The following is a 28,000-nucleotide window of genomic DNA, read 5'->3' on the forward strand; positions in this document are numbered from 1 at the left end:
TAGAGGAACGCATAGCTCCCAGGCCACTCAAGTCTCAGGCACAGAGTCTGGGTGTCCGGCTGTCGTTTGCTCCCTGCTTGTTAACCCGGGTTCCTTTAGCTGCCTTTCTCCTGATTCTTCTGAGTCTCTTTCAAATCCTCACGCACCAGTTTTCCTAGTTTTATTTTCCTCGCTCTTCTCCTCTCTCCTTCCTTCGCAGCTCAGCATGCAGAAAAAAGACGTCTCCCCTCACGGTTTCCTGCCTAGCTTCAAACATTTCGCCACGCAGGCCATCCATGCGGGCCAGGAACCAGAGCAATGGACCTCCCGAGCTGTAGTGACCCCCATCTCCATGTCCACCACGTTCAAACAAGAGGCTCCCGGCAAACACTCGGTGAGCTGGGTCTGTCTGGGGCGGTCCAGGTTGGGCTGGAAAAGAGAGATGGCTTACAAATGAAAAAGGCACTCGAGTAATTTGTAAAATGGCATATGCATCAGGAAGGCAGCCGGAAGGATGTTTGCTACACCCGTAATCATCTTTGCAATAAAGCCTTTTATTGGGTGGGCCAATGATCACATTTCCTTTTATAAGCCGGACTAGAAGGAACAGTTTGTCCAACTTGCCATCAAGATTTGGACTGAAACTCATGTGATTCTGGCAAACTTGTAGTTCAAAACTGAGGGTCATAACTTCCTTGATTACTTTTAGCAGTAACAATTATAAAAATACAATGAGTAAGCTAAAGAAAATTAAGGTTTTCATAACTCATCTAGAATCAACATCATTCCCAATGCTGTATTCAATTATTAATAGTTACTGAATACTTGCTGTGTGCTAAATACATACTTAACTGTGTTATACCATGTGTATTACATATGTTGTCTCAGATAATCCCGACAACATCCCTAGTCTGAACTAGATTCTCATTTTTATGAAAAAACTGAGATTTAGGGACATAGGGCTAATAAGTGGTAGAACTGGAATTCCAGCCCTGTTCTGGAACCCTGCTTTTAGCCATCAGGCTACACTGTGCTCTACTTCAATAATGCTAGCACTAATTAACTAATTGTGTCATTTAAGCAATGTGGCTTAGTGATTAAAAGCACAAATCAAGTCAGAGTTCTGACACCACCTCTTCTGAGCTGGATGACCTTGAGCAAAGTTACTTAACCTGATAAGCCTCAGGTTGCTTGTGTAAATGGGGTTAATAATAGTACCTACCACAAAAGTTATTGATATGTATGTTAAGCTATATGGTACCTTACAATTAATTGCTCAGTAGCTTGGTATCACATAGTGTTCACATTTACACTTCTCTTCATTTGACCCTAAAAACAACCAGGTTAGAGGTTAGGACAGGTATTACACACTTCTTATAGAAAATTAAAAAAAAAAACACCTGACCCAGCGTCATAGATAAATGACGTGTAAGGCTTATGAGAGAATCACAAAGGCCCTCTTTGAGAATCACATATCTTTTCCTCTTTTGGTAGCGTACTTGATAGATCTTGGAGTATTTAAAAGTTTCTTAGGTTCAGAAAAAAGTTGGTTAAATTAACTTTGTAGGTCCTAAATCCTGATTAAACTTCAAAAACCTCTTTTGTGTGTTTGTTATATTCAGTTGAAGAAAATTCTTTTAGACTGAACCATTTGTTTTGTCACGTAGAGTTCTAAGGGCATTTTACAACTGGTTTAGGATACTTCGAGCTACTGAATTTTGGAACCAATATATGTACACACACCCTGTCTTCCAAGCATGTGGTGTGTTCCTGGTACAGGGTTTTGTGAATGTGTGGTTGCCGGAGCTTCAGCACAAAAGTTAACCATGTAGCTATGATATTAATCAATGTTTTCAGAGAGCCAGCAGGGATGGTAAAATCCACAAATCCTCTTAATACCTTTAAAAAATCAATTAAGAGCACTAAAAAGAATTTGAGCTGAATGAGAAGCATCTAATTCTCCAGTTCCATCTGGAAAGCTATTGAATGGGTGGGAGGGTAGGAATTTGCCTCTAAAATATGCTTCCTTCCCCCCACGAAGTTAAATCTCTACAGTGAATATTTTTGGAAACATGGGGTATCTTTCTGTGGCAGTAGCCACATTAATACAGTTTTCTGTTTTGTTTTTTCCTGTCAGGTGAGTACAACTGCAGGGTCACATCAAGTAGGTGATGGTGGGGAGGGATGAGAATATCTGAAGCCCTATAACATATGTCTACTTAGTTTTTAAAAAAACAAAACAAAACAAACAAAACAACAAAACAAATGTAATACTGGGAGCTCCTGATTCAGAAACAAAGACGTAAAAACTGGTTGTGTTTTGTTATGTGCATTTGAGTTCTGGCTGTGACACTCCTCATAATATTTGGCTTTACTTTCCTCAAAGCAGATCATGAGGACTAAATAAACTAACTGGATGAACACAGCTAGTATGGTGCCATACACATCAAAGGAACATAATGCAAAATTTTAAAAAGTAATGTGTGGAGCTGCTTTGCCAAGAACGAGTCTCTATTTTTTGAGTCACTTTTGTAGAGCCAAGATCTGGCAGATAAGCATTTGAGGAATCTGTTCATAGCTTCCTCTTGGAAGATAAACAGAACTTACATCACTTCTTAGGAAATGAAATAGAAGTTAGAATTAGTTTAACTCTTGGCTTGGGTGATTCTCTTTTCTTGATGTCTCCAGATTAATGGATAAAAAGGTATGTCTAACATAATAATGCATAATAACAACCTGTTATCTAGTATTTAGCATGTTCTAGGCACCATGGAGAGGATTTATTATATATAATCTCATTTAACATCACAATAATTTTATGAATTAGATATCAGTATTTTATTCCCATTTTGAGAGTGACTCTAGAAAATGGTAAGTAACTTACCTGTTGGCATGCAGCTCATAAGTGACAGATAAAGAAATCCAATTCAGTCTGGCTGACGTCAGAGCCTCTCCAAACCACTACACTGTTATGTTTTTAATGGCAAGACTTGTCATAAATAAATAGTAAAAATTCATTTTAGCAGAATGAGCCCACAGTTGTGGAGTAGTCTCTCTTATGACCCTGATAATCAACTTAAATATCTTAGAATGAACGCTGACTTCTTTTCTTTAGGGTTTTGAATATAGCCGTTCTGGAAACCCCACCAGAAATTGCTTGGAAAAAGCAGTGGCAGCACTGGATGGAGCTAAATACAGTAAGTGATTTTCAATTCAAAGGTTGTGAAGTCTGGGATCTATTCTTATATGTATAGAAAAAAATCACAGAAGCACAGAATGTAGAACTGGAATGAAAAAAGGATTAGCTAGTTCAAAACTGTTATTTTACTAAAACATTGAATTATTTGCCCAAGGTCCCACAGCTGGTAGCTTTTGAATATGTGTAATTATTAGGTAAAAATAAATATGACTAGAGGCCAAATGGCAGAATTTTCCATTTGGTATTCATGTAGATACTCTTTATCTGAAGCTGTCAGTATAAATAGATAAAAATTAACTAAGTTTTATAACATTACTTATGAGAATATAAGCTTTCTTATATTTGGGTTCATTTACCTGATTATTTGTGCCTGAGAATAGCAGCAAGGAACATTTGCACTAGGCAGGTGCCATTGATAATATGCTCTCAAAGATTAGGGATTAATCCTTGAATTTTGTATTTTTTTAAAATAAGAGAGTGGATTACGATTAAATCATGTTTTGTATATTTTTATATAAATGATACTAAATGAGGGCAAAATAGTGAATAGAAATAAAAGTCTTACGAGTTTTCTCAGAGCAAGAATGTAGGAATTAGAAATAATAATGTGAATTATTTGATTTGCTTGGGATTTTGGGAAGGGGGTTGGTTTTATTTTGGGTGAGATTAAACACAAAGCTGCTGAAATTTAGTACTGTGTGGGGAACACTTTTCTGCAGGAAGTATAAAGACTGAATGTTCATATGTCAGACACCTTTTTCAAGTAGGAGCCAGAAAACATGGTTGTTTTTAACCTTTTTTTAAAAAGATTTTATTTATTTATTTTTAGAAAGGGGGGGCGGGAGGGAAAGAGAGAGGGAGAGAAACATGAATGTGTGGATGCCTCTCATGCGCCCCCAACTGGAGACCTGGCCCGCAGCCCAGGCATGTGCCCTGACTGGGAATTGAACCTGCAACCCTCATGGTTTGCAGGCCAGTACTCAATCTCAATCAATTGAGCCACACCACCCAGGGCTTAACTGGGTTTTGAAGTTTAGCCTTCTATGTGAATTCTTTATTGGACCATACATCTGCATAGTAGAAGACTACAATCCTAATCTAAAGTTTTCTGAGAAGATTTCATAACAATTTTATTTTTCAAGTTAATTGGATTATCCCTTCTGCCACATGTGATTTTTTTTTTATCATCAAGGTGCTCTATTGATATTTTGTCAGGATATTTTTTTACACTGTTAAATGTGAACAATGCCAGTTATTTTTTATTATTTATTTTTATTATTTTTGTTCACATGAGATCACATTTGTTTAAAAAGATACCTCATTTAAAAAATTAGGAATAAAAAATGTTAAGTTTATCAGACATACCTCAGGTCTGATTTTGAGTTTTGTTAAATGATTTGCTTCAATTACATTATAGTTAATGAATCATATCTTAGCTTTATTCCTCAAGTTTGATATTTCTTTAGAGCCTTATATTTTTAAACTAATTTAATTGGCAATTGGTCTTTTATCTCAAGATTTCATAAAACATTACTTACTGGAAGTGTTTCAGAGAAATGTTACAACCAAAGCAAATTTATGTAATTTTTTATTGTATAGATATTTTATCTTTGAAATGGAAAAGGGATCTTGTAATGGTATTTATTCATCAGGGACTTCTGGTGACCCAGCAGTGATGACTGTCCTATCAGAGAGAGGGATATAAAGTAATGGAAGTGAGTGCTGTAGGTGTTTTTAACCTATTGGTCTGACTTCTTGATTTACTCTAACTTGGTTTTTATTTTAGGTTTGGCCTTTGCTTCAGGTTTAGCAGCCACTATGACTATTACCCATCTCTTAAAAGCAGGGGATGAAATTATTTGTATGGATGATGTATATGGAGGTAGGTGACCTCTCGCATTTGTGTTATGTCAGCTGATATTTAAAGACAATAAAGTGGGTCCTAAATTATATTAACAATGTTGCCAAGATTATTGATTATTTATTATCTTATAAAGGTATAATGGAAACCTCCAAGCTGGCTCAGACTTGGTTAAAAAAAGGAGCATCAAAGCTTAAGTCAATGGTCTGGAACAGCATATGAGAGAAACTGAATAATAATAATTTTATTTAGGCTGTTGGAATGAGGATATAGGGCTTCATCAAGCTTTAGACATTTTCTGCTCTAGGGAAGACAGTGTTTAAAGGGACAAAGTTCTAGTGTAATTTAAAAATTTTATCAGCAATGAAAATTAACTGTTATAACCCAGATAACTCTCAAAAGAGCTTAACTCTACCCATCCCTTTACCCCCCCCCCCTTTTTGGTTTTAGGGAACATTTTGAAAATCTTTTGAAAGTTATATACCCCTTCCCCTGAAAAGTTTATTTAAAATGACACCCAACATTTATCACTTTAATTTTTAGGGTCAAGGGGGCTGACCCCTTGAAGCCTGTTAATGGATCCAAATTTAAGAACTTTCATTCTAAGGAGTTTAAATGCTAAAATGGCAAGTGGGTAGGTAAAGAAGACAGCCCTTACCTTTAAGCAAGACTCATTTTTGTGTTTAAAACAATAGCAAAACTTTTGCAAATGTACATGTATATTCCCAATGCTTCCAAACAATTAAAATGTGATCTCTAGAATATTATCATCCTATTTGAACAAAGACTTAAATCTGTCAGGGACTCACTGATTGGAAATTACAAAGTGCTGTGTATTTTATCTTAGGTCCCTATTATAGTTTGTTGAATTGAAATGATAAAATCTCAAACCTTTTGTTACTTTTATAATGAATTATAAAAACCTCATAGCAAAAATAACACAAAATCTTGAAAATTGCTGTTGATTTTTAACAATTGTTTGTACTATTTTTCAATCTTGTATTACCTAAGGTCAGTCTTTATGTAACATCAGAAGTTCAGTAAAGTTCAGAGTATTTGTTGGTTTTTGGTCAACTACTAATAATAGTAGTTTGCATATGTAAAATTAAATTACAGAAAAGTACTTATATAAGAAATTATACTAAGTTGAATGATTTATCTTCTTTCACTATAAAATTCTAGTTTGATTTACATTGTCTCATTTTTCAATTAAAACTTTCAGAACCACATAACAAAAATATTGAGGAAGGACAAAGAATAATAACCAGTTTTTTTCTATTACCAAAGTATGATCAGATTGAAATTTATTCTGAACAGTTCATCAACATTGGTTCATTTATTTTAGATCTGAGTACTAGGAAGAAATTGTTAAAAAAAAAAAAAGATACTGATGTTTTGGGGAGTATGTCCTTTAATATCTGAAGAGTAGACATTGTGTGTTTTGAGAAACATTTTCTGCTTTTTAACACTTGCTGTAGGTATCAAGTATGTTTTATTTGACTCTTTAACTTAAAAAAAAAAAAAAACATCCTTATAGTCTTTACAAGATATTATAGCCAAACTATTTAACCAAGTTAAAATTGCTTAGTTGTATTTTTCTTGACAATTGACACTTCCTTATATTTTTAAGTTGATTATACCTATAAGGTGTAATCATTAACATTCTTAATGATTATAAGGAATGAACGTTCTTAATACAACGTTCTTTCCATTTCATCTGATTCTCTTCTGTCTTAGGTACAAACAGGTACTTCAATAAGGTGGCATCTGAATTTGGATTAAAGATTTCTTTTGTTGATTGTTCCAAAACTAAATTACTAGAGGAAGCCATTACACCAAAAACCAAGGTACTCAGTTTTCAGTTTTGTCTTTTTCCCTGTGATGTTTTGTTTTCATTGTTTCTGTTTAACAGGGGACATAATTTAAATCTGAATAATAAATTTATTAGAAGCCATTGGAAGCCTTCAACAAGAATAGAATAGGTCTGGTGGTGTCTCCTAAGTATTACTATACCATAATGATTAGGTGCATAAATTCTGGAGTGGGTTTCAAAGTCTTATTCTGCATCATAGTTGGTGTGTGATTACTGGCAAATAATTTAAACAAAGTCTCAATTTCTTCATTTGCAAAATGGGGATAGTTGTACCTGCTTTACAGAAAGGTGGTTGTGTGAATTAAATGAGATAAAGCATATGAATGCTTAGTACAGTTCTTGGTACATGATAACTGTTAAAAAATTTGTTAGCAAAAGCACACAATTCTTAACTGCATAACCAAGCTAGTATTGGTAACAGAAGTCAGCACAGAAATTGGGTTACAGAAAAGGAAACTTGCCAAGCCCTGTAAACCCTAAGTATTGTAGCTTTTTAAGGGTCCTAAGTGATACTTCAGCAAAAATAATAGAAGTAGAGAATGGGCCACTAGCAATCTTTAGCCTCTATCCTGGGAAGCTTGTATGCCACCGGGACGTGTTTTGTGCCTTAGTGAATGGCATATGTGATATTCTTTCTTGGGACCTCATTTAAATTCTGCATGGGTACGAGAAGGACCAGTTCTTTTATAAGTCAGCCTTTTCCAACTTTTTGCTAATGATTAAAAGGTTCGAACTGTACTCAAGATCATGTTGCAGTGACTGCTAAAAGGTGAAAATCTTTTTTCACACAAATACATTAAAGATTAACACCAGGGTGAACTTTGAATGATTAAGGTTTATTTTAAAAAAAACACTTTTCTTTTTTTTAAATCTTGATTGGGAGAAAAGATATTTATTAAAATAGCTGGTCTGTCTTTCTAAGGAATAAAAGCAAATTGTGAGTGTATTAAAACTTGTCAACAGAACTTTCTGTAATGTCTCTTTACTGTCTTGAATTAATACATTTCCACCCTGAAAAAGTAGATTTTTTTTTTGCATGTAAATCTACTTTGTATTTATTTACTTATTTTTATTTTAATTATTATTTTTAAAGACTTTATTTATTAACTTTTAGAGAGAGGGGAAGGGAGAGAGAAAGGGGAAGAGAAACATTGATGTATGAGAGAAACATCTATTGGCTGCTTCTCACACCCCCCCAACCAGGGACCTAGCCCACAACTCAGGCAAGTGCCCTGACCAGGAATCGAACCAGTGACCTTTTGGTTTGCAGGCCGATGCCCAACCTACTGAGCCACACCAGTCAGGGCTAATTAGTAATTATTATTATTATTTTTAATAATGAGTGGGAATAATAAATTCTAACCCAGAAATAATTTTTGTAGATCATTTAAATAATTTAATTCTTGTAGAATATACATTACTTTAACTACTTTATCTTTTCTACAGTAAATCTCTAGAGTTTTTGCCAGTTTATATATGTAATAAAAAAGAAATATTAACTTTTTAAAAAGAAATCAATAATGTCATTCAACACAGTGACACATTGTTTAACAAATAGAATTCTTTTTTTTCCCCAATAGCTATCAAGCATCCACTATGTGCCTGAATTGTGCTAGAATTTGGAATATAGATATATATGGTACTCTCTCTTTCTTTTCTTTTCTTTTTTTTTTTTTTTTAAGATTTTATTTATTTCAGAGTGAGGGGAAGGGAGGAAGAAAGAGGGGGAGAGAAACATCACTGTGCAGTTGCCTCTTATGCACCCCCAACTGGGGATGGGACCTGGCCTGCAACTCAGGCATATGCACTGACTGGGAATCGAACCAGCAATGTTCTGGTTCACAGGCCAGCACTCAATCCACTGAGCCATACCAGCCAGGGCAGACTTCCATTTTTTTCTTTTCTACTACCTATTACCTTATTTTAACCAGTATTGCTTTGTAATATAATATACTTATTTTTTTTTTTTTAAAGATTTCATACATTCACTTTTAGGGAGAGAAAGAGAGGGAGAAAAAAAGGAAGAGAAACATCAACGTGCAAGAGATACATTGATTGGTTGCCTCTTGCATGCTCCCAACTGGGGACCTGGCCCACAACCCAGGCATGAGCCCTGACTAGGAATTGAACTGGCAACTTTTGGGTTCACAGGCCAGCACTCAATCCACTGAGCTATACTAGTCAGGGAAATACCCTCTCTTTCTTAAGTGAGTTGTAGCCAGGTTTTGTGTTGTATGTGTGTTACTTTTCTTCTTTTAAAATTCATGCTCTTCAAGTCCTGGGTACTTATCTTATAATTTCTAGAGCACCTGGCATTATTTAACTAAACATTAAGGATATTTTTGGCATCATAACGATAGTCCTCGTTAATAAAAATTCTAGAATGTAACCTTAGACAATATATGTTATCCCTGAGAACAAAATTTCCAGACACTGAATTATGTCTTTTTTAATGGAAAATAATTACAATAATTAATTTGCATACTTTTCTGCTTTATGCATATTATCTCATTTGATCCTTACAACAAGTCTATCGGGTAAATGTTATCAACCCTACTGAACAGAAGAATTTGAGTATAGAGGGCAAGTTATGGGGGCTAAAGATTCAGATTTGAACCTTTCAACTCTATCATCCAGGCTCTTTTGATATATCCTCTCAGATGGTTACAAGATATGGGGTATATAATTGTACAGCGTTTTTTATAAGCTCTTATCATTTACTGAATTATTTCAGCTTGTTTGGGTTGAAACCCCCACAAACCCAAACTTGAAGATGGTTGATATTGAAGCCTGTGCACATACTGTCCATAAATACGGAGATATTATTTTGGTCGTGGATAACACTTTTATGTCGGCATATTTCCAGGTAAATGCAAATAAAATTTTTGGTATGATTAGTGGACTATGTAGACAACTGTAATTGGGTTGAAAAGATATTAACCAATGATAGAAAAGATCCAATTATAATTCTGTGTCTAATCAAGAACTGTGATTAGATTTTGAGTTTGAAAATGATTTTAATATGAACAAGTCCTTCCTTTCCTTATGTTCATATCTTATATGGGACTTGGTGTCTTTTAAATGTTGTCTTAAAGCTTTTAGATTTTCTTAGGATGTGTAAACTCTCCAAAGATATGGCCTTATTTTGTGATTGTTATCTGTCAGTGCCTTGCACATAGTGGAGACTTGATTGTTTATGTGCTGGTTACAAGTTAGTAATGTTATTTTTTCAGTCATCCCTAATATGTTTTTATCTGACCAATCTTCCAAATAAAAGGAGAAAAGCTGTACTCAGTGACACCTCAATATGTCACACATACTACTTCTTCATTTCTCCCTTCTTTCTAGTTTCTCTTCCCTCAGCACCTATAGATTATGCATAGCCTTTTATACATAGCCCTTTGCCTTATTTGTATATGAATTTCTACTTCATGGTTCACATTGAAGCTATAAGCATTTAGGGTGCTCCTTTTAAACTATCTTTTTTCCAACTACCCCTCTACATACATCTTTCCCGATCCCCAAAGCTTCCCATTTATTCTTCTTTTCTCCTACCTTTTTCCAGTTTCTTCCTTTCTGTTCTGTATTGCTGCTTTTGGTAGATCACCTTGGGATCCCTGTAATTGCCCCACCCCCTCCTTATTCTCCTCTTTCTTGAGGAACCCAACTTTGCTTCCTTCCCTTTCCTTATTAGGAGTTAATGTCTCCCTTCTCTTTTCATCCTTCCTGTGCCTTGTGATCATTCTTATACTTCCTGTAGTTCACCTTTATTATACAGAGTTCCTGAAACCCCAGCTTATTTTCTTCATCTCTTCAATGAGGCACATGTTTTTACAAGCTCAATTGTTGACACTTCCCCGCTTCTGTTTTGGGTCCCTGAAGTTTGGCCAAGCTCCTTCCTTCAGGTGACTGACTGGCTGATTCCCTGGCAATCTGCATAAACCTGTTCTTCACCTTCCTTCATTTTATTCAGAAGGCATGACCATGTTTTATTTTCCTTTCCTGGAATACTCTTCCTGGCTAAATTGCATTCAGATAGCTTCATGAACCACTTACCTTAATGATAGACAGTGATCTCTTGGTATTCAAGGGAATTGGTTTCAGGAGCCCTTGTGAGTACCAAAACCCACAGATGCTCAAGTACCTCACATAAAATGGCATAGCATTTGTGCATAACTCACTTCCTTTTGTATACTTTAATTCATCTCTAGGTCAATTATAATACCTAATACAATGAAAATACTATGTAAGTAGTATGTTTAGGGAATAATGACAAGGATAAAAAAGCCTGTACATATTCAGTACAGATGCAACCAATTTAGGCCTAACTATATAGTACCCATCAGCAACAGTTGAACTTTTTTTTTTCAAATATTTCCCATCCATTGTTGGTTGGTTCTGTGAATGTGGACAACCACAACAGAGCATTGACTGTATCTTTAGCTACTTCTTGTATCATTTTGTAACAGAAAATCTGATAAGGCTGTCTATTTCTAAGTGAAAATCTGGTGTTAGCTATTTGTCACAGATTATTTTCATTCTTAGATTCTTTTTTTTTTAAGTATATTTTGTTGATTATGTTTACAGTAGTCCCCTTTTTCCCCCTTTGCTCCCCTCTCCCCAGTACCCCCCTTCCCTCCAGCAATCCCACCACCCTTAGTTCATGTCTATCGTTTGTGTATATATGTTCTTCGGCTTCACTCTTTCCTATATTATTCTTAACTTCTCCTGTCTATTTTGTACCAACCAATTAAGCTCCTTAATCCCTGCACCACTTCCCCATTTCTCCCCCTTCCCCCTCCCAGCTGATAACACTCCAAATGATCCCCATACCTATGATTCTGTTCCTATTCTGGTTTTCTTAGTTGGATTTTGTTTTTATTTTTTAGATTCAGTTGTTGATAGTTGTGACTTTATTGTCATTTTAGTGTTCATAGTTTTGATCTTCTTTTTCTTAAGTAAGTCCCTTTGACATTTCACGTAATAATAGCTTGGTGATGATGAACTCCTTTAGCTTTACCTTGTCTGGAAAGCACTTTATCTGCCCTTCCATTCTAAATGATAGCTTTGCTGGATAGAGTAATCTTGGTTGTAGGTCCTTGCTTTTCATCACCTTGAATACTTCTTGCCAGTCCCTTCTTTCCTGAAAAGTTTCTTTTGAGAAATAGCTGAGAATCTTATAGGCACCACTTTGTAGGGAACTCTCTGCTTTTCTCTTGCTGCTTTTAAGATTCTTTATCTTTAACCTTTGGCATTTTAATTATGATGTGTCTTGGTGTGGTCCTTTTTGGGTCCAAATTGTTTGGGATTCTCTGTGCTTTCAGGACTTGTATGTCTATTTCCTTTGCCAAATTTATGTATTTTCTTACATAACCTTTCAATTTCTTGTTCTTCTTCTCCTTCTGGCACCCCTATGATTTGGATGTCGGCACATTTAAAGTTGTCCCAGAGGTTCCTAAGCCTCTCCTAATTTTTTTCAATTATTGTTTCCTTATTGTGTACTGGTTGACTGTTGTTTTCCTCCTTATGTTCCAAATCATTGATTTGAACCCCAGTTTCCTCCCCTTCACCATTGGATTTGTGTGGATTTTCCTTTGTTTCACTTAGCATAGCCTTCACTTCTCCCCTTATGTGTCTGCTGTACTTAAGCATATCTGTCAAGCCTGTGAGCATCTTTATCACCAGTGTTTTGAACTCTGTGTCCATTAGGTTGTCTATCTCCTCATCACTTAGTTCTCCCACTGGAACCTTGATCCCTTCCTCTTTTGGACCATACTTCTCTGTCTCCTCATCTTGACAGGCTCCTGTGTTTTGTTTGCCTCTGTGTCTTAGGAAGAGCTGTCGCTCCTGTTATGTTGTAAGGGGTGGAGCCTTAGGTATTCATCAGTACAGGGTGACCCATTTCACCACATTGTGGCCCTGTTTGTGGGTGAGGGGTCTGAGAGGGAACAATGCTGCTTGTTCAGCATTTGCCCCTTTTCCAGGCACTTCTCCCACTTTGTATGGGACTGGTGCCTCTCTAGCTGTTACCCTGGCCATCGTTCCCAGAGAGGGTGGGTCTGCGGATGTTCTAGGGCCGTGAGGGCCCTTTAAACCAGTGGACTCTGCTGAGAGACCAGCAGTTTCTTCCTCCGCCTCAACCCCCACTGGTTTGCACAGTCAGAAGCAATGAGGCTTGATTTTCCCTGGGGCTGGAACCATGAGCTGTGGGGTCTGGTCTGGTGCTGGGAGCACTTCCCAGGTGTCCCTCCTGGCTTTTTAAAATGTGTGACTGCACTTTGCACCAGCCTGCCGCTGCCGCTGCCAGTGCCACTGCCACCACACCGTATCCTCTCTGCCCCAGCTCCACCCCTCCTACCTGTCTTCTTTATATCTTTGTTGGGCTTTCATGCTGTTCGATTTTCTGGAACTTCTGGTTGCCTCTGGTTTTGCGGTAGTTGTATTCCTTCTTAGTTGTGGATGGAGACACAACGTGTCTGTCCAAGCCTCCATCTTGGCCAGACGTCCTCATTCTTATATTTTTTATCTCAGTTTCTTATCCCATGTATCACTTACAGTAAGCCAGTTAATACAGCATAGGATTGATCTGGTTGAGTCACAGCGAGTCTTGTATATTCCTGAAGAGACGGTGTGAATTGTTACAGCCCGTTACTCTTCAGGCCTGGCCCTCTTTCTCCTATTACCATCACTAAAATAAGTCCAGTTTTTCTCCTTCTGAAGCTCACATCACATTGCTTTATGGCAGGGATGACAATTTGCTTCATTTCAGTGTGGATTCATTCCAGTTGAATTAATCAGAGTCACATTATTCTTGGGCAACCACATGTACTGATTCCATAAAGTACATCTTCTGAAATGGTCCTCTCACTGTTTTATCCTCATTAAAACAGGATATATTCTCTTTATTGCCTGACTTTTGTCTTCTGGATGTTCTGTAAGTCTCACAAAAGGCAAAATGGGCAGTTTTACCAGCATAAAGTTTCAGAGTAGAGCCTCTGGATTCAGGTAGTGTCGGTGTGAGTCCTGGCTCTACCAGCTTTTAAAATCTAAGTGATCTGTTTTATTTTTCTTAGTTCCTTTTCCTGATCCATACAGCTAGGGTCATAAAAGTACTTATTTTATTGAGTTAGGTGAAATATTTTGCACAGTGCTTTAGTGGGTTGTGTAAAACACTTAACATGGTTCTTGGCACATAATGAGATCAACAGATGTTAGTTATTAGTTTTTCTTTTAACCATAGAGTTTATAGAATGCTAGTACTGGCAGAGACCTTAGACATCATCTAGTATGATTCCCATATAGAGATGAGCAAACAGATTATATAGGCAGTACTTTGAGCAGCACCTTACTTAAAAACTGTGAAACACACATAAATATCTTACATTACTACCTCCCAAAGGCTAAACAACTAGTGATATTAAAACACACACACACACACACACACTATTTTAAAGAAAATATCGGGTTGGGTCGGCAGCCGTCCGTCTCGAGAGACGATGGTGTAGCTTCTTAAGAGTCTATCTGCACCGCCGAGAATGGCTGTGCAGTCCGACTCGGGAGTGACACGGTATCTGTCTCCTCCCGTGTTGAATCGACATCTTGCGATGACGCTGGAGTGTCCTCTCCAGTGAAGCTGAAGCTACAGAGCCTGGGCAGGGTGATATGGAGGGTCTGCTGTTGCCCATGCAGCAGACCCCCCCCTCTCTTCGCAGCTGAAGGGTCCAAGGGAAAGACAGAGTCAATACAGCTTGGCTTCAGGTGCGCCGCAGGAGTTGCCAGTGTTGACTACAACGTCAAACCACCTTAGGGACTCCGGCTCCGGATTTTCTGTCGGGGTTTACTCCCTTAGCCTTTCCCCAAAAGAGGTATGCCGCAAGGCAGCGGAGGTTTTTTGGAGTCAGAGTTTTCCTTCTCTGATGTGCCCTGACTGGAAGATCGAACCAGCGACACTTAGCTCGCAGGCCGACGCTCAATCCACTGAGCCAAACCAGCCAGGGAAAGAAAATATAAATAGAAAGATATTGATAGTATATTGCTTAGTAATAAGTTGATTATAGCAAAGACATATTAAGATTAAAGGATTAATTTTTAGGACAGTCAGGTGAGGAAAAATAATTCAATCAAAACTTTTTATAAGTGACCTAAGCTTGGCAAAATTAGCATAATAAAAGTAATTAAGTGTCAAGATCATGGTAAACCAAGTGAATAGCACAACATATATTGTCAGGTTTTAATGATTATAAATATAAGCAATTAGTTTTATCTTACTTGACAGTACAATTGGTGAATGTTTATGTCAATTATTTTATGTGTTTACTGACTCATAAGAATGCCAGCATTTCTGCTGCAAGGGCCAGTCAGCAACTGATCTAAAGAAATAATTTCAGAAGATCTGCTGACCTGAACTTATTTGCTATTCCTAAAAAATTAGTACCATTGGGTGCAATACTTTGTGTTTTTATTTGAGGGAGGGTGGAAAGGGAACAACGATATTAGAGATCCTGGAAAAATTTTTAAGGTGTACATATTTTTTAAAGATTAGAGTAGGAGTGGTAGTTATAATAGCAAATATACAAGCAATGGAGCATATTTTCAAGTGATTTCTTATTTAAAATAAAAACATTTGTTTTTTTCAGCGACCTTTGGCTCTGGGAGCTGATATTTGTATGTATTCAGCAACGAAATATATGAATGGTAAGACATGCATTCTATACTTTGAATGTTCTTTTCCATGGATTGATGAAAATAGCATAGGGCTTGACATTTTGATCTCTTTTCGACTATTATTCAGTTTTTCCCTGTGACTTATGTAGAAAGTAAAAAACAAAAATTATGCCATGATTAAATATAAGATTTCAATCATAGCAGAGAAAAATATGCTCATGATTTATAAGCAGAGGATTAAAATTTACTATAAAAGATTATACTTTTATCTTGCTTACAGCTTAAAAAGAAACATTAACTTTTTATACAATTTTTATCTTATTATTTTAGCTATGGCTTTTGCTACTATCAAATTGAATAAAGTTTATTTAAACTTATTCTATAGAACTTTTTTTCCAGAGTCTTTTCAAGTGAAAGTCACATTTGAGAAATTATAAATTGAAGAAAAAACATACATTGTTTTTAACTTAATGATTTTTGCTTTGTTTTAGGCCACAGTGATGTTGTAATGGGCTTAGTATCTGTTAATTCTGAGAGCCTCAATGATAGGCTTCGATTCTTGCAAAATTGTAAGTATTAAAAACTCTGGATTATTTTATACTCTTAGAGGGGCTATATTTAATATTTGTGTTCCCACTAAATATTGTGAAGTGATAACATTCTACCAGTTTAGAAAGAAATGAAAAATAGAGGTAAAAACTTTGGCTATTTAGGTGAAAGTAGGAATATAGTTATAGTGTAACAGGGCTTTACAACATGACACACAGGGTGAGTTTTATTATTTTTCAAATCCATGTTAATTTTGTTTATAATGTAAAGCCCAAGTGAATTTTCAGTTTTAAGACTTAATGGGTTTCTCTTTAAAACAAACAAAGAAGAACAAAACAACCCAAACATTTGGACATTTGGCATGATGGCTTTCTTTTTTCTTTTCTTTTTTTTTTTTTGTATGTTAGATTCTTTTTTTTTTTTTTGTCTTTTTATTGTGGTAAGAACATGTAATGTTAAATGTTCCATCTTACCCATTTTAAAGTGTACAGTTCAGTAGTGTTGAATTTATTCACATTGTAGTGCAACAGATCTCTAGAACTTTCTCATCTTACAACACTGAAATTCCATACGCACTAAACACTAAATCTCCCTCTCTCCCAGCCCTTGGCAACCACTTCTTTACTTTCTGTTTCTATGATTTTTGACCACTTTAGATACTTCATGTGAAGAGGACAGTATTTGTCCTCTTACGACTGGCTTATTTTGCTTAGCATAATGTCTTCAAGTTTCATCGATATTGTAGCATGTGACAGGATTTCATTCTTTTTTAAAGCTGCATAATATTTGGTTGTATGTATATACCACATTTTCTTTATCCATTCATTTCTTTTTTCCCCCCTGTATTTTTTACATATAGAATAGTGGTGAATTTTAAATAGTACTTAAGATATAAACTTATAGTTTTCAACACATGTCTACCCGTCATTTCCTGTTTAGATTGTTTAGTTATCTCAGTGTAAATAGGAGTTATTTAAAGAGACATTGATTAATTATTGCAGTTTGGCAGACACATAAGATACAAACATAATTAGGTATAAAAAATGCCCTTCTAGGAAATATGTATTAAAGTAAGAAAAGGAGGGAAGCTAAAACTTTTATTTGGTAAGTTTCATTGGTCATAAAAAATCTAGGAGTGTGCTCCACATCCTGGGTGCATGTGAAGTCCAAGGCTGCTTTAGACAAAAGCTAAATAGAATGTCAGTAGAATATTCAGTAATAATAGGAGCTGAACTGCTTTCCTTCCTCTATATTATAATACTTTTTCAAAGAAATAGAAGTTTCAGTTATGTGTAGTATATCATCTTATTCAGATCATAGAAAGGACTATTTATGTTCATATTCAAAAAGTTATTGTTTTTGTACATAGATTTAAGATATTCATTTTCCCCTCTCATTTTAAAACCCATTTCTCTAAGCATATTTTATGCTTCATTTTCATGCTTCTGATTTGCTATATTAATCCCGACCACCATCCTCCTCCCAAAAAAGGAAAACTCAAGCATTCGGTTTTGTAGCTGGCTTCTCAGAGACACTGTAATGAAAAAGAGAGATCAGAGAGTTTTGTGTGTTCCTACCTGCTTTCACACTAACCCAGGATATGTTTTTTGTCAGCTCTTGGAGCAGTCCCCTCTCCTTTTGACTGTTACCTCTGCAATCGAGGGCTGAAGACTCTACAAGTCCGAATGCAGAAGCATTTTGAAAATGGAATGGCAGTTGCTCAGTTTTTGGAATCAAATCCTGTGGTAGAAAAGGTTATTTATCCTGGTATGTTATTCTGGTTTCTAAGCACATATTTTTGGGGATGTAAAAGTTATCCTAAGCATCCTGTGTATGTAATGTTTATTTGTAAGTTAGGTGCTTTCATATATTTTTATGTCGTTCATTAATTGTTGAACACTGCTATATGTCAGGTTTCTGTGGTGCATCTGGTGATAAAGAAGATAGACATGGTCTCTGGCTTTGTGTTGCCTGTTGTCTAGTGGATGCTTGGATGTTAAGAAATTAGTCTTATGCATTAGGTTAGTGATTTTCAACCTTTTTCATCTCATGGCACACATAAATTACTAAAATCCTGCAGCACACCAAAAAATATATACCTTTTGCCAGTCTGATGAAAAAAATAATAAAAGGTATAATTTTGATTCACGCTAGACAACTATTGTTATGTTGACTATTGTCATTTTTTATTTGACAGTCTAAGGGAAAAGAGGTCAGTGCCCCTGACTAAACAGTCAGGTAAAGCATGTTTAAATAATTCTTGCAACACTGGTTGGAAATCACCACATTAGATGTTTCTGTTATGCTCTTTAGCTCACAAGTTTGTTGTACCTATTCCAAGATTGCAACATTGTACTTTCTAGTTGATTTGCATGTAACCTTGCTAGTCTGCATCAGCTCTTAACTTTCATCTGATTTAGGTTGGAACTTGATACAGCTTAATTTGAGACTTGATACTTAGTACCAAAACTCCCACAAAGCTCTCTTACTTTCTTTTTGAAGTCCTTCACATCTGTGGTTATCAGAGTTCCATGTTACTGTTAGAATTAATTTTACCAGTCTTTTAAATTGTGGTGGTTTTAAGTAAATAGTTATTTTAACCTCTTTTAGATTTCTAGCCACATAGTCTTAGATATACGGGAGAATCAAGCCTGATCCCTACCCTCTTTAATAAATTAAAGCCAAGGCAGAAATACAGTATAGGGCAAAAGGAGTTTTACAGTTGTGAGTACATGAAACACAATTTATTCTTATATCATCATTTATTAATTATCGTATTTTGCATATGAACAACTGTAAACCTACTTTTGCCTCACCCTGTATATAGGAAATTAAATGCCCTAATATGTACCATAGGTAAAGCAGTATATATTTTGAATGAAGGAAGGGAAGAACCTTTTGTGCTGTGATCTGGTGAATAGGTAACATTCGTTTGGACAGGGCATTTCAGGTTCATTCAGTAAATATTTGTTGCCAACTATGGACAAAGCTTTGTGCTAGGAACTAGAATCCAATGACCAACAAAAGAAATGGATTTCTCATGGAACTAGGCGGGTAAATATGACAGATATTAATTAAGACAATACGGAAGGATGTAATAAACAAGGGGTTGGGCAATCAGTATGGAGAATGTTCCAGGTTATAGAACAGCAGAAGCAAAAGTCCTGAGTTGAAAGTAGAGATTGGTACTTCTGTTGTAAACAAAGCCGGTGTGGCTAGAGCATGGGAGCGTGGAAAAGAGAGGTCAAAATGAAGCTCGAGAGATGGAGGTGGGCCCAAACAAGTTGCCAGTGGTGGCCATCGCGTAAAGCTCAGTCTTACGCTTATTTGTAGTTGACTTAAGCAGACAATGATTCTTTTCATTTGTTTTGAAATTACATGTTTGATTCTAAAATAAGACTTTACTACAGGGCTACCCTCTCATCCTCAGTATGAGCTGGCGAAGCGTCAGTGCACAGGTTGCCCAGGGATGGTCACCTTTTTTATTAAGGGCACTCTTTGGCATGCTGAGACTTTCCTCAAGAACCTAAAGGTAAACTTTCTTTTTTGCATTATAAAATCATTTTTATTTTTCAATTACAGTTGAAATACATTATCATATTAGTTTCTGGTGTATACCCCAGTGATTAGACATTACATGACTTACTAAGCGATCATCCCACTAAATCTCTCACCCATCTGACACTATGCATAGTTATTAGGTCATTATTTACTGTATTCCCTGTGCTGTACTTTACATCTCCACGACTATTCTGTAACAACCAGTTGATTTCTGAATTGCTGAGGGAAGACAGTAGTTCATGATCTCTCATTTCTGCCCAACTCAAATGAATGGTTTTGTGCCTGCAGGTCACACTCACTAACCCACTCATCTCTTTATCATGACAAGGCACTGGGTTAGAAAATGACTTTGGTGAAGTAGCAGATATCTGAATATGTTTATTTATTTAACTCTCCAGGTACTGCCATCAATTTGAGAGGGACAAAATGTTCTAGCACATTGGTTTCAAATTTATTTAAAAGTAAACCCCTTTTCCAAAATAAAATATTGTGTGAGACCTCAAAGTAGTGTGTTTTTGGTGCAATGCACGAGTTGGTGCTGAAATCCAGTCTAAAAATGGCTTTCCACACCCTGTGCCTCCCAGGCTGCATCTGCCTGGGATGAGGGAAGGGAGGTGTTTGTCTAAATTTCACAGTGGCAGGAAGTTCTCAGGCGCCTGGGAAAGAGGTCTACTTAACCTCGCACTGAGGTTGCATTGACCTCACACAGTAGACTCTGAGGTTTATGTTCTGTAGGTCTAAAGAATAGGATGCTACCAGATGAGTCAAAGCCCCACTAATATCTAAAATTTGTCCACTTCTAAAATCAGAAAGATAGTAGTATATATTCCATTGATTATGGCTGTGAGAGGAATTTTTAGAATAGCTGTAAAATTTTATGATAATTTACCACTAAATACAAAAACTGAGTTCTTTTTTTCTTCTATTCCAGGGAGTAGTTAAATGGATGTATTAATTTAATAAGTGGTAAGATAAGTATTTAGATATTAAGGGTTTTTAAAAAGATTTGATTTATTCTTTTATTTGTTTATTTAAAAAAAAATTTTTTAGAGATATAGGGGAAGGGAGGGAAAAGAGAGGGAGACAAACATCAATGTGCGGCTGCCTCTCACGCGCCCCCAACTGGGGACCTGGCCTGCAACCCAGGCATGTACCCTGACTGGGAATCGAACTGGTAACTCTTTGGTTCACAGGCTGGTGCTCAATCTACTGAGCCATACCAGCCAGGGCTAGATACTTTTATTTAAAGGGTAACCACAGGGCTAAGTCTCAAATGTAGTAATTCTGAGGTTTTAGAGCTCATGTTAAGAATTACTTAAGTATAGGGCCAAAGTTGGAAGGTACAGGGGATTCATCTTTATGAACTTCTAATGTTTTAAAAGTTTACACATGTATATTTAATCAACGAAATCATTGTTATGGGTTTTATTCTCATTTTTTCTCTTACTTTCTTACCCAGTTTACAGTTTATTTATAATCACTATGTTCCACCCTCTATCCCAGGGTCATTTTGTTAATAACATTTATTTTTAGATTTTTGTATTTTTATTTTAGTTGAAGATCTAAATTAATATTTTCTTTGCCATAGTTATTTACTCTGGCTGAGAGCTTGGGTGGATATGAGAGTCTTGCTGAGCATCCGTAAGTACATTTTTCTTTCTCTTAGTATTTTAACTCTGATGCTAGCTTTAATGATCATTTGGAAGAGGAATATGATAAAACCAGAAGTATAATATTTCCTTATTTATCACGGGTATTATGTTCTAGACACCCCCCGCCCCCCGCGATAGATGAAAATCCATGAAGTAGGAACCTTACATTTATTTTAGTATTTATGTATATATTTTAAGGCTTTATGAACCCTTCCCACACTCTTTTAAACTGTTCCCAGTCCCTTATTAACCTTTCCCACACTTTTATAAATACTACTTATGTCCTTAAATATACTCTATACTCTTAAACCTACATAACTTTAACAACATACGTATACAGTACCGCAAAAACCTGCGATATAGCAAAAAATTCGCAATAAATAATTAAATATAATATTTTCAAAAATCCCGCGATATAATGAGGCTGTGATAAGTGAACCGCAATATAGAGAGGGACTACTATAATTCAAGATATTTAACGCTCGAGCAGCATGGTACTGTCTAATCAGAATGGATTCTAACTCAAAGGAATGGAGACTCATGAAATCTAATAGAGGCTCCTTATCAGTGTCCTCCCAAATTTTGCTTCCACCCCTGTTCTGTCTGAAGGGGATTCCAGCAGCAATTGCACAGCTGGCTTTCTGGTCTCTGGCCCAGGGCTACTTGTTTTATCCCATGCTGCCCTGGAAGGGAGGTTGGAGACTGTCCTTGAGGGGTTGCTTTTAAGGCTCCCTGATGAATCACTGCCATGCCTTGATTGTCAGAGGAGGGCCTAACTAGATATCATCAAATATGTTTACTTTCTGTTTAACCTTGAATGGCTCCATGTTGTCTGCAAGGTAAACCCCAAATCTAACTTGTTACTCCTGGACCTTCACTATCTGATCCAATCAATTAATTTAATTTTATTAAAGCACCAGAGAATATTAGAATATGAAGAGGCCTAGAGCTTAGACAGTACAGCACATTATTTTACAGGCAGGGAAATATATTCAAAAAGTTTTGCTGATGATTACTCAAATGTCACATAGGAATATGTTAACATTACTTCACTCTTGAGGCTTTGTAGTGAGAGGAGCTAAAAGCAGCCTGGTTCTGGAATTGAGGCCTGTTCCACCAATTATTTAAACTTCGAGCTCCAATTATTTTTTTATCTATAAAATGGACTTAATTGAAATAATGATTATCATTTATTGATTACCTGTTCCATCAAGCATTCCTGAACTATATCCTGACTTTATTATGTTACGGTGACCACATATTGTTATTGGAGGGATCAATCAACAGTATTAGCTAATACTTTTTAAAATATTTTATTTATGTATTTTTGGAGGCAGGAGACGACAGGGAGGAAGAGAGGGGGGGAAACATCGATGTGCAAGAGAAACAATGATTGGTTGTCTCTGACACACCCTCAGCTGGGGACCTGGCCTGCAACCCAGGCATGTGCCCTGACAGGGAATCAAACCAGTGACCTCTGTTTGTGGGCCAATGTGCAACCCACTGAGCCACACAGTCAGGCCATCTAATAATTTTTAACTGTACTAAATGCACATGGTATGTTTTTGTATTTTTTTAAAAGTATATTTTATTGATTATGTTGTTACAGTAGTTCCAATTACTTCTCCCTTTGCTTCCCTCTGCCCAGTGCCCTCCTTCCCTCCATCAATCCCACCCCCTTAGTTCATGTCCATGGGTCATGCATATAAGTTCTTTGGCTTCACCTTTTCCTATATTATTCCCAACTTCCCCCTGTCTATTTTGTACCAATTAATTATGCTTCTTAATTCCTGCATCATTTCCCCATTTCTCCCCATTTCTCCTCTCAGCTGATAACCCTTCAAATGATCCCCATACCTATGATTCTGTTCCTATTCTAGTTTGCTTAGTTGGATTTTGTTACTATTTATCAGATTCTGTTGTTGATAGTTGTGAGTTTGTTGTCATTTTAGTGTTCGTAGTTTTGATCTTCTTTTTCTTAAGTAAGTCCCTTTGACATTTCATATAATAATGACTTGGTGATGATGAACTCCTTTCGCTTTATCTTGTCTGGAAAGCACTTCATCTGCCCTTCCATTCCAAATGATAGACTTGCTGAATAGAGTAATCCTGGTTGCAGGATGCCTTTCATCACATTGAATACTTCTTGCCAGTCCCTTCCTGCCTGCAAGGTGTCATCTGAGAATTCAGCTGACAGTCCCTTAGGCACCCCTTTGTAGGCAACTCTCCACCTCTCTCTTGCTGCCCCCAGGACTCTCTCTTTATCTTTCACCTTTGGCATCTCAATCATGATGCATCCTGGTGTGATCCCCTCTGGGCCTAGCTCCCCTGGGACCCTCCGCGCTTCCTGGACCTGTATGTCCATCTCCTTCTCAAAATTTGGGAAGTTTTCCTCATTTTTTTCAATTCTTGCTTCCTCATTCTGCACTGGTTGACTTTTTTCCTTCCTTATGTTCCAAATCATTGATTTGAACCCCGGTTTTCTTCCCTTCACCATTGGTTTTGTGTGGATTTTCCTTTGTTTCACTTATCATAGCCTTCGCTTCTTCTCTTATGTGTTTGCCATACTCAAGCATATCTGTCAAGCCTGTGAGCATATTTATCACCAGTGTTTTGAATTCTGCGTCTGTTAGGTTGTCTATCTCCTCATCTGTGAGGTTGGCTATCTCCTTGTCACTTTGTTCTCCCACTGGAACCTTGATCTGTTCCCCCTTTTGGGCCATACTTCTCTGTCTCCTCATTCTGACAGGCTCCTGTGTTTGTTTGCCTCTGCATCCCAGGTAGAGCTGTCACTCCTGTTACGTTGTAAGGGGCAGAGCCTTAGGTATTCATCAGTACAGGGCAACCTGTTTCACCACGTTGTGTGCTGTATGTGGGGGAGGGGTCTGAGAGGGAACAGTGCCAACTGCCCCAAACTCGCCCCTTTTCCAGGCACCTCTCCCACTTCCGCACCAGACTGGTGCCCCTCTATCTGCTGCCCTGGCCGTCGTTCCCAGAGTGGGTGGGTCTGTGGACATTCTAGGACTGTGGGGGCCCTTCAAATAAATGGACTCCGCTGAGACCAGCAGTTTCTTCCTCCACTCCAACCCCCACTGGTCTGCACAGTCAGAAGCAATTACACTTGATTTTCCCTGGTGCTGGGACTGTGAGCTGCTAGGTCGGGTGAGGAGCTGGAAATGCTCCCCAGCTGTCCCTCCTGACTTTAAAATGTGTGACTGCACTTTCTGCCAGCCTGCTGCTGCCACCGCCGCTGCTACTACCACTACACTGCGTCCTCTCCGCCCCTCCTACCTGTCTGAATGAGTATTTCTTCTTTCTATCTTTGTTTGCTGGACTTCTATGCAGTTTGATTTTCTGGATCTTCTGGTTGTTTCTAGTTTTGAGGTAGTTGTATTCCTTCTTAGTTGTGGAAGGAGACGCAGCATGTCTACCTATGCTTCCATCTTGGCCGGAAGTCTGTTTTTGTATTTTATCTCCATAAACATTTTCTGCAATAGCTATGTTTTAGAAGCATTGTGCTGAGGGATTACCAAAATTTAGTCACACTTTCTGTCCTCCCTAGTAGTTTACAGTTTATGGGAGAGTTAGGAAATTTCACAAAGTTAAAAAAATGTAATGCCCAAATAATGATTCAAATAATTAAGAAAACATCTATAGATTTTGTTACTTTCAAGTAAATGCCTGCTGATAAGCCTGGATGCACAAGAGGGCACACTCAGCATAGGAAATTGGGTTATTTTTCATAGTAATGACATGCATGTTACTTTAAGGCCAGTTTTAAAAATAAACCTCTCCTGACTTGTTTAGGGATTTGGTTTAAAGTTGCTTGGCCCCCAGGCGCTCCAGGGAGGCTGTAATCCCTTTGCCAGTAGATGAACGAATTTAGGTCAGAGTGTGTCTGTTCTATCACCCTCTTCCTGTGTCTCCCAACTTGGCTGCAACTAGTGCAGCATTGCAATAAGGGAGGGAGAAAGCAGAGCCAGTCTGCACTGGGTTGGTCTCCCAGCCTGAAAACATGTATTAATTTTGTGACCTTAGAAAAGTCACCTGTCCTCTTTCAACCTCGGTTTTCTCAATTGTAAAATGTAGATAATGCCATGCCCAGCTCTTAGAGTTGTTGTGAGAACAGGGGGAGAAACAATTCGTAAGCTAATACCTTGATTCATATTAAGTGCCCAATAAAATGTTGACTACCGTTATTAATTACTTTTTATTAGCCATCTACATTACTACGTTCCAGGTACATTCCAGGCACTTGCAAGTGCTTTTTATATGTTCCTTCCATTAGTACCTGTGACAAACTTTGAAGATAGATGTTATATACAATTTTTTACCCATTAAAAATGAATTTGCCCTGACTGGTGTGGCTCAGTGGATTGAGTGTTTGCCTGTGAACCAAAGGGTCACCAGTTCGATTCCCAGTTGGGCCACATGTCTGGGTTCTGGCCAGGTCCTCAGTTGGGGGTGTGTAAGAGGCAACTGCACATTGATGTTTCTCTCCCTCTCTTTCTCCTTCCTTTCCCTTCTCTCTAAAGATAAATACATAAAATCTTCTTAAAAAATGAATTCATTCATGTAAATGACCTAGGGTACCTGTCTCATGGTAACCAGACAATAAGTGATAGCTACTGTAAGGAAGTCTACTCTGAGGACGGGTAAGTTTTACAAGCCCACACAGCCAGTATGTGGAGGGGCTGAGACTCATACCCAAGTCTATTGGTCTCAGAAGCCCAAGTTATTTTGACCTGTGCATGCTTTTTAAAGGAATGAAAAGCCTGAAAAGGCAGAGCATTTTAAGGAGGATGTTTGTGTGTAAAAATTTATTACAGTGATGAAAGGAATCCATTTACTTTGACCATGACTGAGATTTTCTTTCCATGGGTATGAGGTGAGATGGGAGAAAGCAGCTGATAGTGTGCAGGGAAAGGCTGGGTGTTGGTGGCAATGTATGGATCAGGACTCAGACAGACTATACGCTCCTCCATGATGCCTCAGCCCACAGAGATCTCTCCCTCCTCAGAACTCTGGCAGCCCTTATTGTCTTATGGGTTTGGCATTTGCTGGTAGCTGTTCTGTTTTGTGAAGTATCAGTCTTTAGCTCCTGCTTTGTTATCTAGGCTAAAGAAAACATCTCACTCTTTTTGGTTTCTCATTTCTTACCATAGTTCCTGACCCATGGTAGGTACTTTACTTTTACACATGGGTTATGTGCTGAAATTCTTAATACACACTGACTGTTACTAGTCATCCTGGATTGCCTTTTCCAATTCTGCTGCCTCAGAAGGTCCAACTCTGGATTGATTCTTTGATCCAGAGGAAATTCATTCTAGCCAGCTCTTGGTCTAAGACGCCTTTTGTAAGTCCAGCTGGTTGGTCATGGGGTACATGATTTCTGACCAAGGCCTCATTCTGGCCAGGTGTTAAAATGTCCTGCATGGGGGTGCGCGACTGGCACCTTCAATGTCTGGATTGAGTATACCTTACTGATGGTATAAAAGTGATAAAAGATCTTGAATTTCAGTTAAAATAATGACTGAAAAAGATAATTTAACAATTTCTTTCTTTCTTTTGTGCCTGTGGAGAATTATAAGCATATGAAGAATTTGATATTTAAAGTAGAAAAATATATTTAAGATAATTACAAAACTTGCTCACTCTTCCTTCAAGGGCAATTATGACCCATGCATCAGTGCCTAAGAGCCATAGAGATGTCCTTGGTATTAGTGACACACTGATTCGACTCTCTGTGGGCTTAGAGGATAAAGAAGACCTACTTGAAGATATAAATCAAGCTTTGAATGCAGCAGTAAGTTTTATTACTTTAGTGTTTGTGGGTGTGAGTATGAGGGTATATGCTTAATGCTGCGGGTGGGGCTCACACTATTTATAAAGAGAGGGCTCACTATGAATACTTACAGGTTTTCTCTTCTCTTTCTACAAAAGACAGGGTGTATAAATGTGCATGGATTTCAGTCAAAGTCCAGATTTAAAAGATGATAGTATTTAGAAAAGAGTCTCCGAGAGAAGGGGAAGTTATTACTGGCATGTTTAATAACCTATTTTTCTTATGCACTGTTATTACAGCATCCTCCAAATGCACGTTGAACCTAGCATACCAGAACTGCTATTAGAGGTTGCTTCCTGAGATGTCATCGAATGTTCTGAATAATTGAAGGGACCATTAATAAACTTTGGCAGAATTTTCAAATGAAAATTTTAAGGCACCTCATTGCCTTTCACAGCTGTAATTTTCCAGGGATCATCCCCGTTGAAAATAGTTTCCTCTTACCCTTATTGTTATTGACAGGTCAGTTCTGTTAATATCTTTTTGTTAATTTTGATACCCATTTGCCTCTTGAGGTAAAATTTTGTTGCTTTTTGGGATTGTGCTCTTTTTTTCATAGTTTAACATTTATATTGATCATGTTTACAGTATAGGGATAATTCACTTTTGATGTTTACTCAAGAATTTAAATTATTAAATGAATGTTTTTAAATCAAGTGCGACTCTTCATATTGTTGAAGACACCTCTTAAAGCATTGGTTTGCACCTAATTATGATAAGCCAAAAATCAAATGCTTGTAAAGTCTACTGTGAAATTATACTGATTTAAGGTTGTGTTTACTATTTAAAACAAAAATAAATGTGATTATCAAATGCA

General features: G+C 37.3%; 1 protein-coding gene across 1 annotated transcript; it reads left to right on the forward strand.

The window, feature by feature from the left end:
* On the forward strand, positions 1-28,000 carry CTH (cystathionine gamma-lyase). The gene is made up of 12 exons (XM_090269611.1): positions 1-373; positions 3,095-3,176; positions 4,965-5,060; positions 6,777-6,886; positions 9,647-9,778; positions 15,549-15,606; positions 16,068-16,145; positions 17,740-17,892; positions 19,536-19,657; positions 21,275-21,327; positions 27,006-27,144; positions 27,423-28,000. The coding sequence occupies exons 1-12, from the start codon at positions 206-208 to the stop codon at positions 27,441-27,443; spliced, it is 1,212 nt and encodes a 403-aa protein (XP_090125737.1). The 5' UTR covers positions 1-205; the 3' UTR covers positions 27,444-28,000.

This window comes from Furipterus horrens, unplaced genomic scaffold (genome assembly GCF_987537825.1).
Source record: "Furipterus horrens unplaced genomic scaffold, mFurHor1.1.pri manual_scaffold_3, whole genome shotgun sequence".
NCBI lineage: Eukaryota > Metazoa > Chordata > Mammalia > Chiroptera > Furipteridae > Furipterus > Furipterus horrens.

What these genes read in the sequence shown, in the direction of transcription:
- CTH (XM_090269611.1), top strand. Translation starts at nt 206, where the DNA reads ATGCAGAAAAAAGACGTCTCCCCTCACGGTTTCCTGCCTAGCTTCAAA. An exon ending in GCTTCGATTCTTGCAAAATT is followed by an intron (nt 16,146 to 17,739) that starts GTAAGTATTAAA and finishes GTTTTTTGTCAG; the next exon opens with CTCTTGGAGCAGTCCCCTCT. An exon ending in ATCAAGCTTTGAATGCAGCA is followed by an intron (nt 27,145 to 27,422) that starts GTAAGTTTTATT and finishes CTGTTATTACAG; the next exon opens with CATCCTCCAAATGCACGTTG.